Source organism: Oncorhynchus mykiss, chromosome 15 (genome assembly GCF_013265735.2).
Source record: "Oncorhynchus mykiss isolate Arlee chromosome 15, USDA_OmykA_1.1, whole genome shotgun sequence".
Lineage (NCBI taxonomy): Eukaryota > Metazoa > Chordata > Actinopteri > Salmoniformes > Salmonidae > Oncorhynchus > Oncorhynchus mykiss.
This window is the reverse complement of record NC_048579.1, coordinates 53,707,196-53,721,599: the sequence shown is the minus strand read 5'-3', so window position 1 is coordinate 53,721,599 and position 14,404 is coordinate 53,707,196. Positions and strand designations below refer to the sequence as shown.

General features: G+C 44.6%; 2 protein-coding genes across 3 annotated transcripts in view; both read right to left on the bottom strand.

Annotated features, from left to right (window-relative positions):
• scube1 (signal peptide, CUB domain, EGF-like 1) overlaps positions 1–14,404 on the bottom strand; it is a 143,765-nt gene that overhangs the window by 7,224 nt on the left and 122,137 nt on the right. The gene's annotated exons all lie outside the window — the stretch shown is intronic.
• The window catches only part of mpped1 (metallophosphoesterase domain containing 1), a 49,388-nt gene that overhangs the window by 34,256 nt on the left and 728 nt on the right, over positions 1–14,404 (bottom strand). For both annotated transcript variants that reach the window (XR_005036128.1, XM_036944614.1), the window contains exons 2-3: positions 10,617–11,078; positions 9,737–9,918 (exon numbers count right to left, since the gene is read on the bottom strand). Coding sequence is in view for 1 of the 2 variants with exons in the window: in XM_036944614.1 (XP_036800509.1) it covers positions 9,737–9,918; positions 10,617–10,789 (355 nt within the window). In the remaining variant the exon portion in view is untranslated. The remainder of the gene's footprint in view (positions 1–9,736; positions 9,919–10,616; positions 11,079–14,404) is intronic.

Sequence of the window (14,404 nt, the reverse complement as noted above, 5' to 3'; positions counted from 1 at the left end):
TGTTTTGTGTACGTCTTCGGTGTGCATTGTGTGATTTGAACCAATTATGAGTAGGCATTGCCAACTAATTGGTGGATGTCGTCATTGGAAACATTTATCTTCCTCAATGTTTTTTTCCCTAGAAAATGCACCATTTTCACATATGTTGATGTTGTTGGTGGTGCTGGAGATGATGAATGTTGAAATGTCCTTTTAAAGAAGATAAGCCTGCAGATACTCCTGGAGCAAGGACAACAGCAGAAGTTGGAACACACAGAACACTCGAAGCCTGATGTCCCATTTGCAGATGATCAGATAGAGGCTGTCAAATAGCCCAGGTTAAAGACGTCGGGATTCGGAGCTCCTTCACAGCAGAGGCCAAAGCATTTAATTGCACCCCTGTGGCCAAGGACTGAGGCAACACCTAGTGTCATCGTTTCCTATTTGTCCTACTTCCAATCCCATTTCCTCTGCCGCCTTATCTTGAAACTTTTGAAATGAAGGACCTCTTAACAAAAAACACTGACCCAGTATATAAATTCAATTATGTCTATTTCCCTAGGTAGGATGTAACCGGAAAAAAATCCATCAAATACATTCACTGGCCCTTAGTTAGGAGTGGAGTTAGGTCGACTGGAGTGAAGCATACCTCGTTCAGTAAACACGCCCCCGCATCCACCTCCATTAATTCAAGTTTTATGGGTGACATTTTAAAATCATGTTTGGTGAAAGGCTGAATCTGCATATTGTATGACTAGAATTATGGCCAGGAGCGTTTCCTGACTACATGACCTTACCAGGAAAAACTCCTGGTCCTATGTACTTTATGAACACCACCAGTGATCAAAACATGATGTTCTTCCAATGAGCCAAAGCAGGCCGTGCTTGTCTCTCTTTATCAAACAGAATCTCCATACAGGCACAGTGGAACAATGTATCAACGCTCAAATCACCGTTCCACAATACAGTCACTCTTCCACATCCACAAAGCACACACGTTGGTCATAATAACTCACTCAAACACAAAACTACATGAAGAAAGATGAATGCGATGCTTTTGGAAAAGAGAAAGGAAGGTAAGAGAGAGAGACGACAGAGAGTGAGAGAGAGAAAGAAAGAGGTAGAGAGACTAATCCAAATATGCAGGCAGCAGAGCACTGTCTGCTGCTGTTAGCAACCATCTTTTCCCAACTTTTGTCTTAGATTTCAAAAGCCGCTTTCAAGCAACAAATAGTTTAAATTTCCCTGTGAATCACCCGCACAAAGCAGCCAGCATTCTCTGTGTTTCAGTTCAAAAGAAGTAATCAAATAAAAACACATGTACACACACACACAGTAAAACACACTCAAAAACACGCACAACACTTCTGTCTAAGTCTAAAACTTGTCTAAGCAGCCCTGCACTACATTCTCCTCCCAAGACACACTGCAGAGGCGCCCTCCCTCCCTCCCTCCCTCCCTCTCCATCCCTCCCTCTCTTCCCTCCCTCCCTCTCCATCCCTCCCTCTCCATCTTTCTCTCCATCCCTCCCTCTCTTCCCTCCCTCCCTCTCCATCTCTCTTCCTCTCCCTCCCTCTCTCTATCCCTCAGCCTCCCTTTATCCCTGTCATTTCCTCCCTCACTGTCTGTGTGTGTGTGTGTGGTTTAATACAGACCCAGTTCTAACAGGGTTAGTTAAGGGGAGTGATCTGCTGTCTGAAGGGACTAGTGCTTGACTAGATACAGTGGAATGTGCTCTATACTGGCCTTTACAATAACCCCCAAATCCTCAATATATTAGAAGCCGAGGAGGGCGGTTAGTCTGTGTGTCTGTGTGTGAAGCTTCCGGGGCTCCAGACACCATTGTTCTGGTGTTCCGATGGGTGGTCCTTGCCCTTTGAAGAGGAAAATCCCTGTTTTGACCAAATCCATGGCATGTCGAGGGGGATTACTGCCCTTTGTGTGTGTGTCTGTGTGTGTGTGTTGGTGTGTGTGTGTACAAGGTATTTGTCTGTAAGTCCAACTTGTTCTAGCTGCCCATCGACATAACAGTGTGTATCTACCAGTACTTACTAATAATGTCTCCTGCACATTCAATCAAGTCATTCTATGCCACAACAGCCTAGCTGCATTGGTCTGTCTACAGAAGCAATAACTACTGTTTATAAGAAAAAAGACATGTTGAGACTCAACCTGGTTTAGCATTACAACGCCCATTCAGTGTGTGTGTGTGTGTGTCTAATCCCTCCCACCTGAACATGAAGCCACGAGGCAAATACACTCTCCTGTTTAAACACCACCCACACACCGCACTGGCACATACACAATCGAAAAAACACACACAAACACACAAAAACACAAGCGAATAAGCAAGCAATGCATTCAAAACACACACTCTGCCCTCACACAGTACATCCCAGTAATCACACACACACACACATTTCATTTGCACCCGCCACCTAAACGCAAATCCGACAAAGACGGTAACACCATCCCCGGTCTAGTAGGTGGTCTCTGTCGTTCCTCTCACTCTCTCTCTTCATCTTGTTTCAGTCTTTCTCTCTTGCAGTTCCACTTCCATACCAAGCCCAGCACATACAGAAGACACAGCATCAAAATAGCAGCCTGTCCTGTTCTTCGTCACAATGTCACATCAATATTCATCCAGTGAAAAGGGTGATGAGTCAGAATACAGCCAGAGACACCCCCACTGGGCACGCATTACACTGAACTCAAAAGTGACTTTATTTTCTTACTAGCGCCGACCTTGCTGATAGCTACTTCATTGAAGAAAAATATACTTACTGTGACTGAGATATGTGGTTATCCAACCTAGCTACACCACAAGACCAAATGTATGTGGACACCTGGTCATTGAACATCTCATTCCAAAATCATGGGCATTAATATAGAGTTGGTCCCCCCTTTGCTGCTATAACAGCCTCCACTCTTCTGGGAAGGCTTTTCACTAGATGTTGGAACATTGCTGTGGGGACTTGCGTCCGATCAGCCACAAGAGCATTAGTGAGGTCGATGGGCGATTATGCCTGTCTTGCAGTCGGCATTCTAATTCATCCCAAAGGTGTTCGATGGGGTTGAGGTCAGGGCTCTGTGCAGGCCAGTAAAGTTCTTACACACCAATATCAACAAACTATTTCTGTATGGACCTCACTTTGTGCATGGAGGCATTGTCATGCTGAAACAGGAAAGGGCCTGCTACAAAGTTGGAAGCACAGAATCGTCTAAAATGTAAAAGTATAGTGTAGCGTGAACATTTCCCTTCACTGGAACTAAGAGGAATAGCATGAACCATGAAAAACAGCCCCAGACCATTATCCCTGCCCCACCAAACTTTACAGTTAGCACTATGCATTGTGGCAGGTAGCGTTATCCTGGCATCCGCCAAACCCAGATTTGTCCGTTGAACTGCCAGATGGTGAAGCGTGATTCATCACTCCAGAGAACGTGTTTCCACTGCTCCAGAGTCCAATGGTGGCAAACTTTACACCACTCCAGCCGACGCTTGGCATTATGCATGGTGATCTTAGGCTTGTGTGCGGCTGCTCAGTCATGGAAACCCATTTCATGAAGCTCTCTTGTTGGAAAGGTGGCATCCTATGACCGTGCCACATTGAAAGTCACTAAGCTCTTCAGTATGGGCCATTCTACTGCCAATGTTTGTCTATGGAGATTGCATGGCTGCGTGCTCGATTTTATACACCTGTCAGCAATGGGTGTGGCTGAAATAGCCAAATCCACTCATTTGAAGGGGTGTCTACATACTTGTATATATAGTGTATCTTAAGATGAATATACAGTGCCTTGCGAATGTATTCGGCCCCCTTGAACTTTGCGACCTTTTGCCACATTTCAGGCTTCAAACATAAAGATATAAAACTGTTTTTTTTTGTGAAGAATCAACAACAAGTGGGACACAATCATGAAGTGGAACGACATTTATTGGATATTTCAAACTTTTTTAACAAATCAAAAACTGAAAAATTGGGCGTGCAAAATTATTCAGCCCCTTTACTTTCAGTGCAGCAAACTCTCTCCAGAGTTCAGTGAGGATCTCTGAATGATCCAATGTTGACCTAAATGACTAATGATGATAAATACAATCCACCTGTGTGTAATCAAGTCTCCGTATAAATGCACCTGCACTGTGATAGTCTCAGAGGTCCGTTAAAAGCGCAGAGAGCATCATGAAGAACAAGGAACACACCAGGCAGGTCCGAGATACTGTGGTGAAGAAGTTTAAAGCCGGATTTGGATACAAAAAGATTTCCCAAGCTTTAAACATCCCAAGGAGCACTGTGCAAGCGATAATATTGAAATGGAAGGAGTATCAGACCACTGCAAATCTACCAAGACCTGGCCGTCCCTCTAAACTTTCAGCTCATACAAGGAGAAGACTGATCAGAGATGCAGCCAAGAGGCCCATGATCACTCTGGATGAACTGCAGAGATCTACAGCTGAGGTGGGAGACTCTGTCCATAGGACAACAATCAGTCGTATATTGCACAAATCTGGCCTTTATGGAAGAGTGGCAAGAAGAAAGCCATTTCTTAAAGATATCCATAAAAAGTGTTGTTTAAAGTTTGCCACAAGCCACCTGGGAGACACACCAAACATGTGGAAGAAGGTGCTCTGGTCAGATGAAACCAAAATTGAACTTTTTGGCAACAATGCAAAACGTTATGTTTGACGTAAAAGCAACACAGCTGAACACACCATCCCCACTGTCAAACATGGTGGTGGCAGCATCATGGTTTGGGCCTGCTTTTCTTCAGCAGGGACAGGGAAGATGGTTAAAATTGATGGGAAGATGGATGGAGCCAAATACAGGACCATTCTGGAAGAAAACCTGATGGAGTCTGCAAAAGACCTGAGACTGGGACGGAGATTTGTCTTCCAACAAGACAATGATCCAAAACATAAAGCAAAATCTACAATGGAATGGTTCAAAAATAAACATATCCAGGTGTTAGAATGGCCAAGTCAAAGTCCAGACCTGAATCCAATCGAGAATCTGTGGAAAGAACTGAAAACTGCTGTTCACAAATGCTCTCCATCCAACCTCACTGAGCTCGAGCTGTTTTGCAAGGAGGAATGGGAAAAAATGTCAGTCTCTCGATGTGCAAAACTGATAGAGACATACCCCAAGCGACTTACAGCTGTAATCGCAGCAAAAGGTGGCGCTACAAAGTATTAACTTAAGGGGGCTGAATAATTTTGCACACCCAATTTTTCAGTTTTTGATCTGTTAAAAAAGTTTGAAATATCCAATAAATGTCGTTCCACTTCATGGTTGTGTCCCACTTGTTGTTGATTCTTCACAAAAAAATACAGTTTTATATCTTTATGTTTGAAGCCTGAAATGTGGCAAAAGGTCGCAAAGTTCAAGGGGGCCGAATACTTTCGCAAGGCACTGTAGTTTCCAAGATCATTAAAAATACAAACTTTACTTCATTGTAACCGATCTAAAAAGTTAGAACCAAGCCCCCCTCATCATCCACACCTCTGCAAACTCCCCCAATTTACCGTAGGCATGCGCCAGTGTCAGCACCCGCAACATAGCTCTGAGCTCCGTACACCTCACCCCCTGCATCTGATGCTCCCTGGCATTCCACACTGCCACTTTCACCTGCCCCAACAAGTAATTACCTAGACAGTCCCTCCAACTGTTGACTACACTAAATGTAGGTCCCCTCCAAGGTACACCAGCCCCCCTGGACATAGAAACAACAAGTGCTGCACTGTCTCCTCCTCCCCACTGATGGATCAAGGTGAGAGAGAGAGAGAGAGAGAGAGAGAGAAGCCTGTGAAGAGAAAGACAGCACTCATGAAATGTTTATGATTGTATTTTCTATTACTGAGCTAAGGAGAGGGTTGGGGAGGGGTCATGAAGTGGACACAGAGTGCCTACACGGCAATCACATCATAGGAGTCAGCCATCTATTATTCAGGAGAAAAGGGGGGCAGAGGGGAACAGGTGCTAAATAAAGAGCAGTGCCATAGACACAGGAGTCTCTGAACTCTACAACCCAGAGACACAGAGAGAGACACAGAGACACAGAGAGAGACACAGAGACACAGAAAGAGACACAGAGAGACACCCAGAGAGACACACAGAGAGATAGACACAGAGAGAGACCCAGAGACATTCAGAGACACAGAGAGACACCCAGAGACACAGAGAGAAAGACACAGGGACACAGAGAGAGTCACAGAGACACACAGAGAGACACCCAGAGACAGACAAAGACACAGAGAGCGATACCCAGAGACACAGAGAGAGACACAGAGAGAGAGACACACAGACAGACACACACAGACAGACACACAGAGACACACATAGAGACACAGACAGAGACAGAGACACAGACAGAGACACACAGACACAGACAGACACACAGACAGACACAGAGAGACACAGAGACAGACATGCAGATATACACAGAGACACAGACACACACAGAAACACACAGAGACACACAGAGAGACAGAGAGAGACACAGAAACACAGAGAGATACCCAGAGACACAGAGAGACACACAGACAGACACAAAGAGACAGACACACACAGAGAGACAGAGAGACACAGACAGACACACAGACGTACACACAGAGACACAGACATACAGAGAGACACACAAACACAGAGAGAGACAGAGAGAGAAACACACAGAGACACACAGAGAGACAGACACAGAGAGAGACAGAGAGAGAGAGAGTGAGAGAGACAGAGAGAGACACAGAGAGACACGGAGAGAGACAGAGAGACAGAAAGAAAGAGACACAGAGAGACACAGACATAGATACAGAGAGACAAAGACAGAGACACAGACAGAGACACAGAGAGAGACACAGAGAGAGACACAGAGAGAAACACAGAGAGACACAGAGAGAGACACATAGAGAGACACAGAGAGAGACAGAGAGAGAGACACAGAGAGACACACAGAGAGACACAGAGAGAGAAACAGAGAGATACAGAGAGAGACAGAGAGACACAGAGAGAGACAGAGAGAAAGAGACACAGAGAGACACAGACAGAGATACAGAGAGACACAGACAGAGACACAGAGAGACACAGAGACAGAGAGAGAGACACAGAGAGAAACACAGAGAGACACAGAGAGAGACACAGAGACACAGAGAGAGACACATAGAGAGACACAGAGAGAGACAGAGAGAGAGACACAGAGAGACACACAGAGAGACACAGAGAGAGACACAGAGAGACACAGAGAGAGAAAGAGACACAGAGAGACACAGACAGAGATACAGAGAGAGACAGACAGAGACACAGAGAGACACAGAGACACAGAGAGAGACACAGAGAGAAACACAGAGAGACACAGAGAGAGACACATAGACACAGAGAGAGACAGAGAGAGAGAGACACAGAGAGACACACAGAGAGACACAGAGAGAGACACAGAGAGAGACAGAGAGAAACAAGAGAGAGAGACAGAGAGAGACACAAAGGGAGACAGAGATATGGGAAGATGTGCAAATACAGAGTAAAAGACCAAGGTAGAGATAGAAACAAGGGAAATAAGAGTTAAAGAGCAAAAGAGAAGGAAAGAAAGGAATGGACAGGGGAATAAAGAGAAGTGAGAGAGAAAAGAGGAGAATAGAGCAGAAAGTTAAGAATGAAAGCAGCTCCACTCTTGACCCCTGTTGGACCCAGAAGCACAATGAGATCCATATTTAACCAGCGATGGAGAGCAGGCGGCAGCACAGAGAACATCTACTACTGGATACAGGCCCCGCTCAGCGACCCTTCCCCATCACGCGATGAATGAAGACACCACTGGAATCTAAAGCAGAACCTTCTTTCTCATATCCACACGCAGGGACATTATGCACACATGCACTGCAACGTCACCCATGACTTAATGCATAGTACAGGTTCATCATATGGTTTGCGTCTTCTGTGTAATTTTTCTAACCTGTATTGATTCATACTGGGCTGTGAAGTCTTAGCAGCATCAGTGTGTGTGTGTGAGTACACTGTGTTAGAAGCATTGAAAGCTGATCAAAGAGAGCGTTATAGGAAAGAATTGGACTGAAGTGGTGCTGTATATCCTCTCTGTGTCTACCTCTCGCCTTCTACCTATTCTCTCTCCCCTTTCTCTCCTCTCGGCATCTCTTCATCCCATCTCCTTTTCCAGTTAATCTGACACCATGCCTAACAAATCATGATTACATGCCCTACCACCAAACCAGGTCTTTCTTAGAATCCACAAAAGTAATTTTCACTAAAACAACAAGACCTCTGTCTTCTGGGTCTCAAGGGACCAAAGCTGAGGATAACTAGCTAAAGATAGACCTTCCATGGGATGAAGTTCAACTCTACCTCCCCATCTTCCCCGCTGTCTTCTACAGTCATCTCCCCCCCCCCCCCCTTCTTCTCCTCTCCTGCAGTGTGCACCAGCTCTGACAAAGCCTTGAGCCCCTGCCAGAAGAACCGGGAGGAGCCTTCCTGCTAAAAATACTGAGAGAAGGGAGGGAGCTGCCACGATGCCAAGAGGAGAGAGAGAAAAAAGAGACCCATATCTTCATAAAGGGAGGGAGAGATAGAGGAAGGGATAGAAGAAAAAGGGAGGGAACCAGACAAAAGAAAAGACAGAAGTAAAGAAAGAAAGAAAGAGAAGACAGACTTTCAGACAAAGGAAGTGAGGAAAGAGAGGACGGTTGGAATGAGTGTGTTCACCTGGCAATATGACAGTGTTTCCCTACAGTGTGCTTTTGTACCGAGGTTCATCAGGTAGAATGAAAGCCTAATGCTGAGGCCAATGTTGAGCTCTCACTGGAGCCAGGCTGCAGACACAAAGCAGCATGAGCTATACATTCATCCAGAGAGAGCGAGAGAGAGCGAGCGAGCGAGAGCGAGACAGAGACAGATAGAGAAAAAGAGATAGAGAATGGAACAGGAGAAGAATACAGATTATAAATATTTATACGAACGAGCGGGAGAGAAAGACAGTTACAGGAAAAGGAGAAAGAGAGGAACTTCATAAGGCACACCGGGCGCGTTTGGCGGGTTTTATCTTCCTAGCAGTCTCTCCCGCCAGTCGAGGCGTGGGGCGAGCAGGTTTTCAGCTCGCACTCCCCGTCGACTAGCCTTGGGGGGGCTGAGCTGCCATCCCGTCTCCCCCTTCTTCCCCCCTCGAGCTTCATCCTTATCCCTCTGCTCTCCACCCCCTCTCCTCCCATCGCAAAGAGACAGGCGCTGGAAATAGGAATCACTGCAGCACGCTGGCTGGGGCGGCACACGGCTAAGAGTTGCAATGTTCTGGTTCTTACAAGATCTCTTAGAGTTAACGTTGGGTTCATGTTTTATGAAGACAGTAACGTGTGCCAACTATAATGTCACTGCTCTAAGTACTGAACATGAACAGAGTGGGCAGTTTCTTCTTTTTATCTCTTTTTCATCAGGTATCCCTCCATCCATGACATGTTTTTTTTGACGTTGAGTGAAAAACACATTTTCTAATTTAATTTGTGCGTAATACATAGAAATATTTTCACTGGTGGCACTGGATTTTGAGTAAGCTAAAAACACTTCAACTCTTGAGAACTGGCTCTTCTCAATGTCCATTTCTCATTTCACTACAGCAGCAATAAAAAAGGAAGAAAAATAATTCAAATAAGTGTGATCTATCACATTTGAAAATAAATTGTGCACCATTTTAAAAAACAAAAATCTCTAGTACTAAACTTTGACGTGGTGTGATGTTGCTTAATGTGATTGGTCAGTCTTACCTAGCCAATCGTTGAACTTCTTGACCTCAGAGGGCAAGCCCAGCTCTGTGAAGTCTCCAGCATGGATGAACACGTCACCGTAAGGCATCTGAATGGCGTCCGTACGGGAGTGGGTGTCTGAGATACACACAAAACGGGTGTAACCTGGCGGCTTGGGAGTGTCATGGGGCAGGGGGTCCACCCTAAAGTAGAGAGAGAACGAAGGAGAGAGAGAGAGAGAGAGAGAGAGAGAGAGAGAAAAGCGTGAGAAAGACCATGGGAAAGATAAACAATGGGAAGTCTCAAAATGAAGAAGCAGAGTTGCGGTGTTAATGTAGTCTGGATCCGTATCCATCACCATCCCTTATAGAAAGTTAAAAAAGAGAGAGAGAGAAAAAGAGAGAAATTAAAAGAGGGAAAAAAACTGTGAGAGGTCAGCCACAACAAAGGCGAAGGAATGGTAGAAAAAAGAAAGAAAAGCACAGATAGAGAGAGGAGTCCTGTGGGAGTTTCCGTGAGTGTGCAGCAGCCCCAGAGAGTCTCCAGAGGGAGAAGGGAGCTGGTGAATAACAGTGGCCCACTTTAGTGAGCTCTCCTCCAGGTACACAGCAAGCCCTCAACACTCCACAATCACACAGAGACCGAAAGAAGGACAGAGAGACAGAGAGAAATGGAATGAGAGAGCAAATAACAGCATGCAGAGAGGATGGGTCTCAAAGAAAAAGAAAGAGGGAGAAAGGGGAGAGACAGGAATAGAGGAGGGCTTGGGAACGGAGAAAGACAGAGACCAGGTGTCTGAACATATGTAGTGTGTATCTGTATGCCAGCTTATGTGTATGTACATGTATATCTGCAGGGGTGTGCGTCTGCCTGCCTGCATGCGTGTATGTGTTCTACTTACATGTGTACGTGCGGGGGCTGGAAGCGTCCCTGGTTGATGTTGTAGAAGGTGAAGGCCTGGGTGGGGTTGGTGCTGTATTCATCCACCTCCACGGCCACCCTGCCTGCCGCCCGCTGGGCCTGGGACTGCTGCTGCCGCCGTGCAGCCATGATCTCTGACAGGGTGAAGGCCATGCTTCTGGAGCCTGGGCCTGGGCCGCTACTGGGCTGGGGAAGTGGTGGGTTGGGCTGGGGCTGACCCACTCTGGGCTGGCCTGGGGTAGACGTGGTCTGGCCTGGGCTGGAGGTGGCCTGGTCCTGGCACACACAGTAGTTAGGACTGGAAGTGAGGCCTGCTGGAGCGGTCAGGGTTGCGGGTTGGCTCACCAGAGAGGCCCTCTGTCACAGCTTGGCCCACCTCGGAGAAACTCTGCTGGGTTGCTGAGCGAGCATGTCCCCCCTCCACCTCAGTGTCCCCCTACTCCTGCACACACAGAGAACAAAACCACTGAGTGGGAATACAACACCAATCTGGAATGCACAGTTAAGACTGTAAATAAAACACTATCCACCAAAGCAACATAACCCAACCCCTAAGAGCATCTACGGCTTTTACACTGTCAAGCAGATATCACATTTACTACTGCCTTTAAATTACAGCTCTGCTTCTGGGATTCTAGTCGGATTTCATACGAATCCTGAAAGATGGTGAGATGGTGAGGGAGGGATGTAAGGAGGAAGGAGGGTGATCATTTGGGGATGAGTGGGGGAGCTGGATTTATCCTGGATTGTGCTGCTATGTCAGTGTGCCACCTCATTCATGTGAAAACGGCCACACACCATTTCATAATTACACACACTTAACACCATGACTCACACAGGCATACTCTTGTGTGTGTCCATGCATGTATATATGTGTGTGTGTGTGTGTGTGTATATGTGTGTGTGTGTGTGTGTGTGTGTGTGTGTGTGTGTGTGTGTGTGTGGCAGTGCCAGAAGTCCTCACACTGAGTGAATGAGAGCAGAAGGGTGCATTGGCAGATGCTGAGAGCATGGTACACAGTGAGAATAGAAGCGGATTACACTGGCAGTAGGAACAAAGGGAACGGGCCGTATTAACATGAACAGGACCTTGACTACAGGAAGAATGATGAAGAAAGATGTAGCAGAGAACATGGTGAAGAGGGACGGTTTGATAAATGAATAGGCGTGAGGTGGAATTGATTGATGCACTCTTCTTTGGCACAGATGACAGACACTCAGATTTAACGACTGTGAGAAGCAGTCCCATAAAATTGTGCGACAATGTTCCTTCGTTTCACTCGTAGGCTATTCCACGCCCTGGTACGGACACACACCATTAGTCATGTATGTTGGTTAGATTCTTTATGCTGTGTAAAAATGGACTGTGTATGTGTATGTATATATATATATGTGTGTGTAGGCTACAAGTCCTGTTGACAGGTTATGACTGATGCCTACAAGGCTATAGCATACAGCACTGAGTGTGCACGTCTGGCTCAATTTGAATTTGACAAGGCATTGGCAGCATTCACACCTGTCCCATGCTAGCATAGTGATAGAGGGACACAGCCATTATATGAGAACCACTCTGTCAAATGAATAGAACAAACATTACAAAATCGAATTTTGACAAAGTAATTCACATCTGATTAATAAGACAATCAAGAGCCACTTCCAAGCAATCTCGCATAAACAAGCAGTTGATTTGTCTCTCTAATTGAGACATTTAATATGAAGGTTTGGTTTCTTGTTTTCACAACAATTGTCATTCATTTGAATTATGTCCAGTTATCTGACTAAATCTTACTAAACTAAATTGCAAACAAATCAATCAAATCAGATATAATGTCAAGCCTTCATTCTTGGGTGTTAGCCTACTTCAGAAGGCTATTTTGTGTAGTTTAGTAGGGCATAGTCAACAAAACACAAAGGCATGGAGATTAAATAGTTGTCTTTGTCTTTCTTAATGTTAATAATATTGTAAATTGTTCAAATGAAAACTATATATGTAAGACATTGCTTTTTTGGTATTAGTTGTATTTAGGACCCCAAATAAACTCTCACCAACCACTTGAGGGGTTGTTGGCAAATCTGTTCTGAAATTTGATCATGACATTGACCAGATAGATATAGACTATGCAGCACTCCGTGGTTCTTTATGGCATTGACCAGATAGATATAGACTATGCAGCACTTCATGGTTCTTTATGTCATTGACCAGATAGATATAGGATATGTAGCTGAGTGAATGAGAGCAGAAGGGTGCATTTTTACTAAGATTCGGGTCCGTTGTCATCGGGGGATTTGGGCATGGTGGTTCTGCTATTTGGATCTAGCATCAAACACATCAAACACATTGCCTTCAGAAATTATTCATATACCCTTGACTTATTCCACATTTTGTTGTGTTACTGCCTTAATTCAAATACCCCATAATCACAAAGTGAAAACATGTTTTTAGAAATGTTTCCAAATTTATTGAAAATGAAATACAGAAATATCACATTTACATAAGTATTCACACCCCTGAGTGAATACTTTGTAGAAGCCCCTTTGGCAGCGATTATTAAAAAAAAATGTTTTAACCTTTATTTAAGTAAACAAGTCAGTTATGAACAAATTCTTATTTACAATGACGGCCTACCAAAATCCAAAAGGCCTCCTGCGGGGACGTGGGCCTGGGATTAATATATAAATACAATATAAATATAGGACAAAACACATATCACAAGAAGCGAGACAACACAACACTCACAGATTACAGCTGTGAGTCTTTCTGGGCTTTCCACACCTGGATTGTGCTACATTTGCCCATTATTCTTTTCAAAATGGTTGTTGATCATTGCTAGACAACCATTTTCAGGTCTTGCCATAGATTTTCAAGTAGATTTAAGTCAAAACTGTAACTCGGCCACTCAGGAACATTCACTGTACTCTTGGTAAGCTCCATTACGTATATTTTTTTATCCTGAAAAACTCCTGTCCTAAACAATTACAATTATACCCATAACATGATGCAGCCACCACTATGCTTGAAAATATGGAGAGTGATACTCAGTAATGTGTTGTATTGGATTTGCCCCAAACATGACACTTTGTATTCCGGACAAAAAGTGAATTACTTTGCCACATTTTTTCAGTATTGCCTTGTTCCAAACACGATGCATGTTTTGGAATATGTATATTCTGTACAGGCTTCTGTCTTTTCACTCTGTCAATTGGGTCAGTATTGTGGAGTAACTACAATGTTGTTGCGCCGTCCTCAGTTTTCTCCTGTCACAGCCATTCAACTCTGTAACTGTTTTAAAGTCCCCATTGGCCTCATGGGTAGAAATCCCTGAGCAGTTTCCTTCCTCTCCGGCAACTGAGTTTGTTAGGAAGGATGTCCATATATTTGTAGTGACTGGGTGTATTGATACACCATCCAAAGAGTAATTAATAACTTCACCATTCTCAAAAGTATATTCAATGTCTTTTTTTTACCCACCTACCAATAGGTGCCCATCTTTGAGAGGCATTGGAAAACCTCCCTGGTCTTTGTGGTTGAATCAGTGTTTGAAATTCACTGCTCGACTGAGGGAACTTACAGATAGTTGTATGTGTGGGATAAAGAGATGAGGTAGTCATTCAACAATAATGTTAAACACTATTCCATGCAACTTATTATGTGACTTGTTAAGGAAATGTACTCCTGCATTTATTTAGGCTTGCCATAAGAAAGGAGTTGAATACTTATTGACTCAAGACATTTCAGCTTTTCATTTTTATTAATTTGTAAAAATGTCG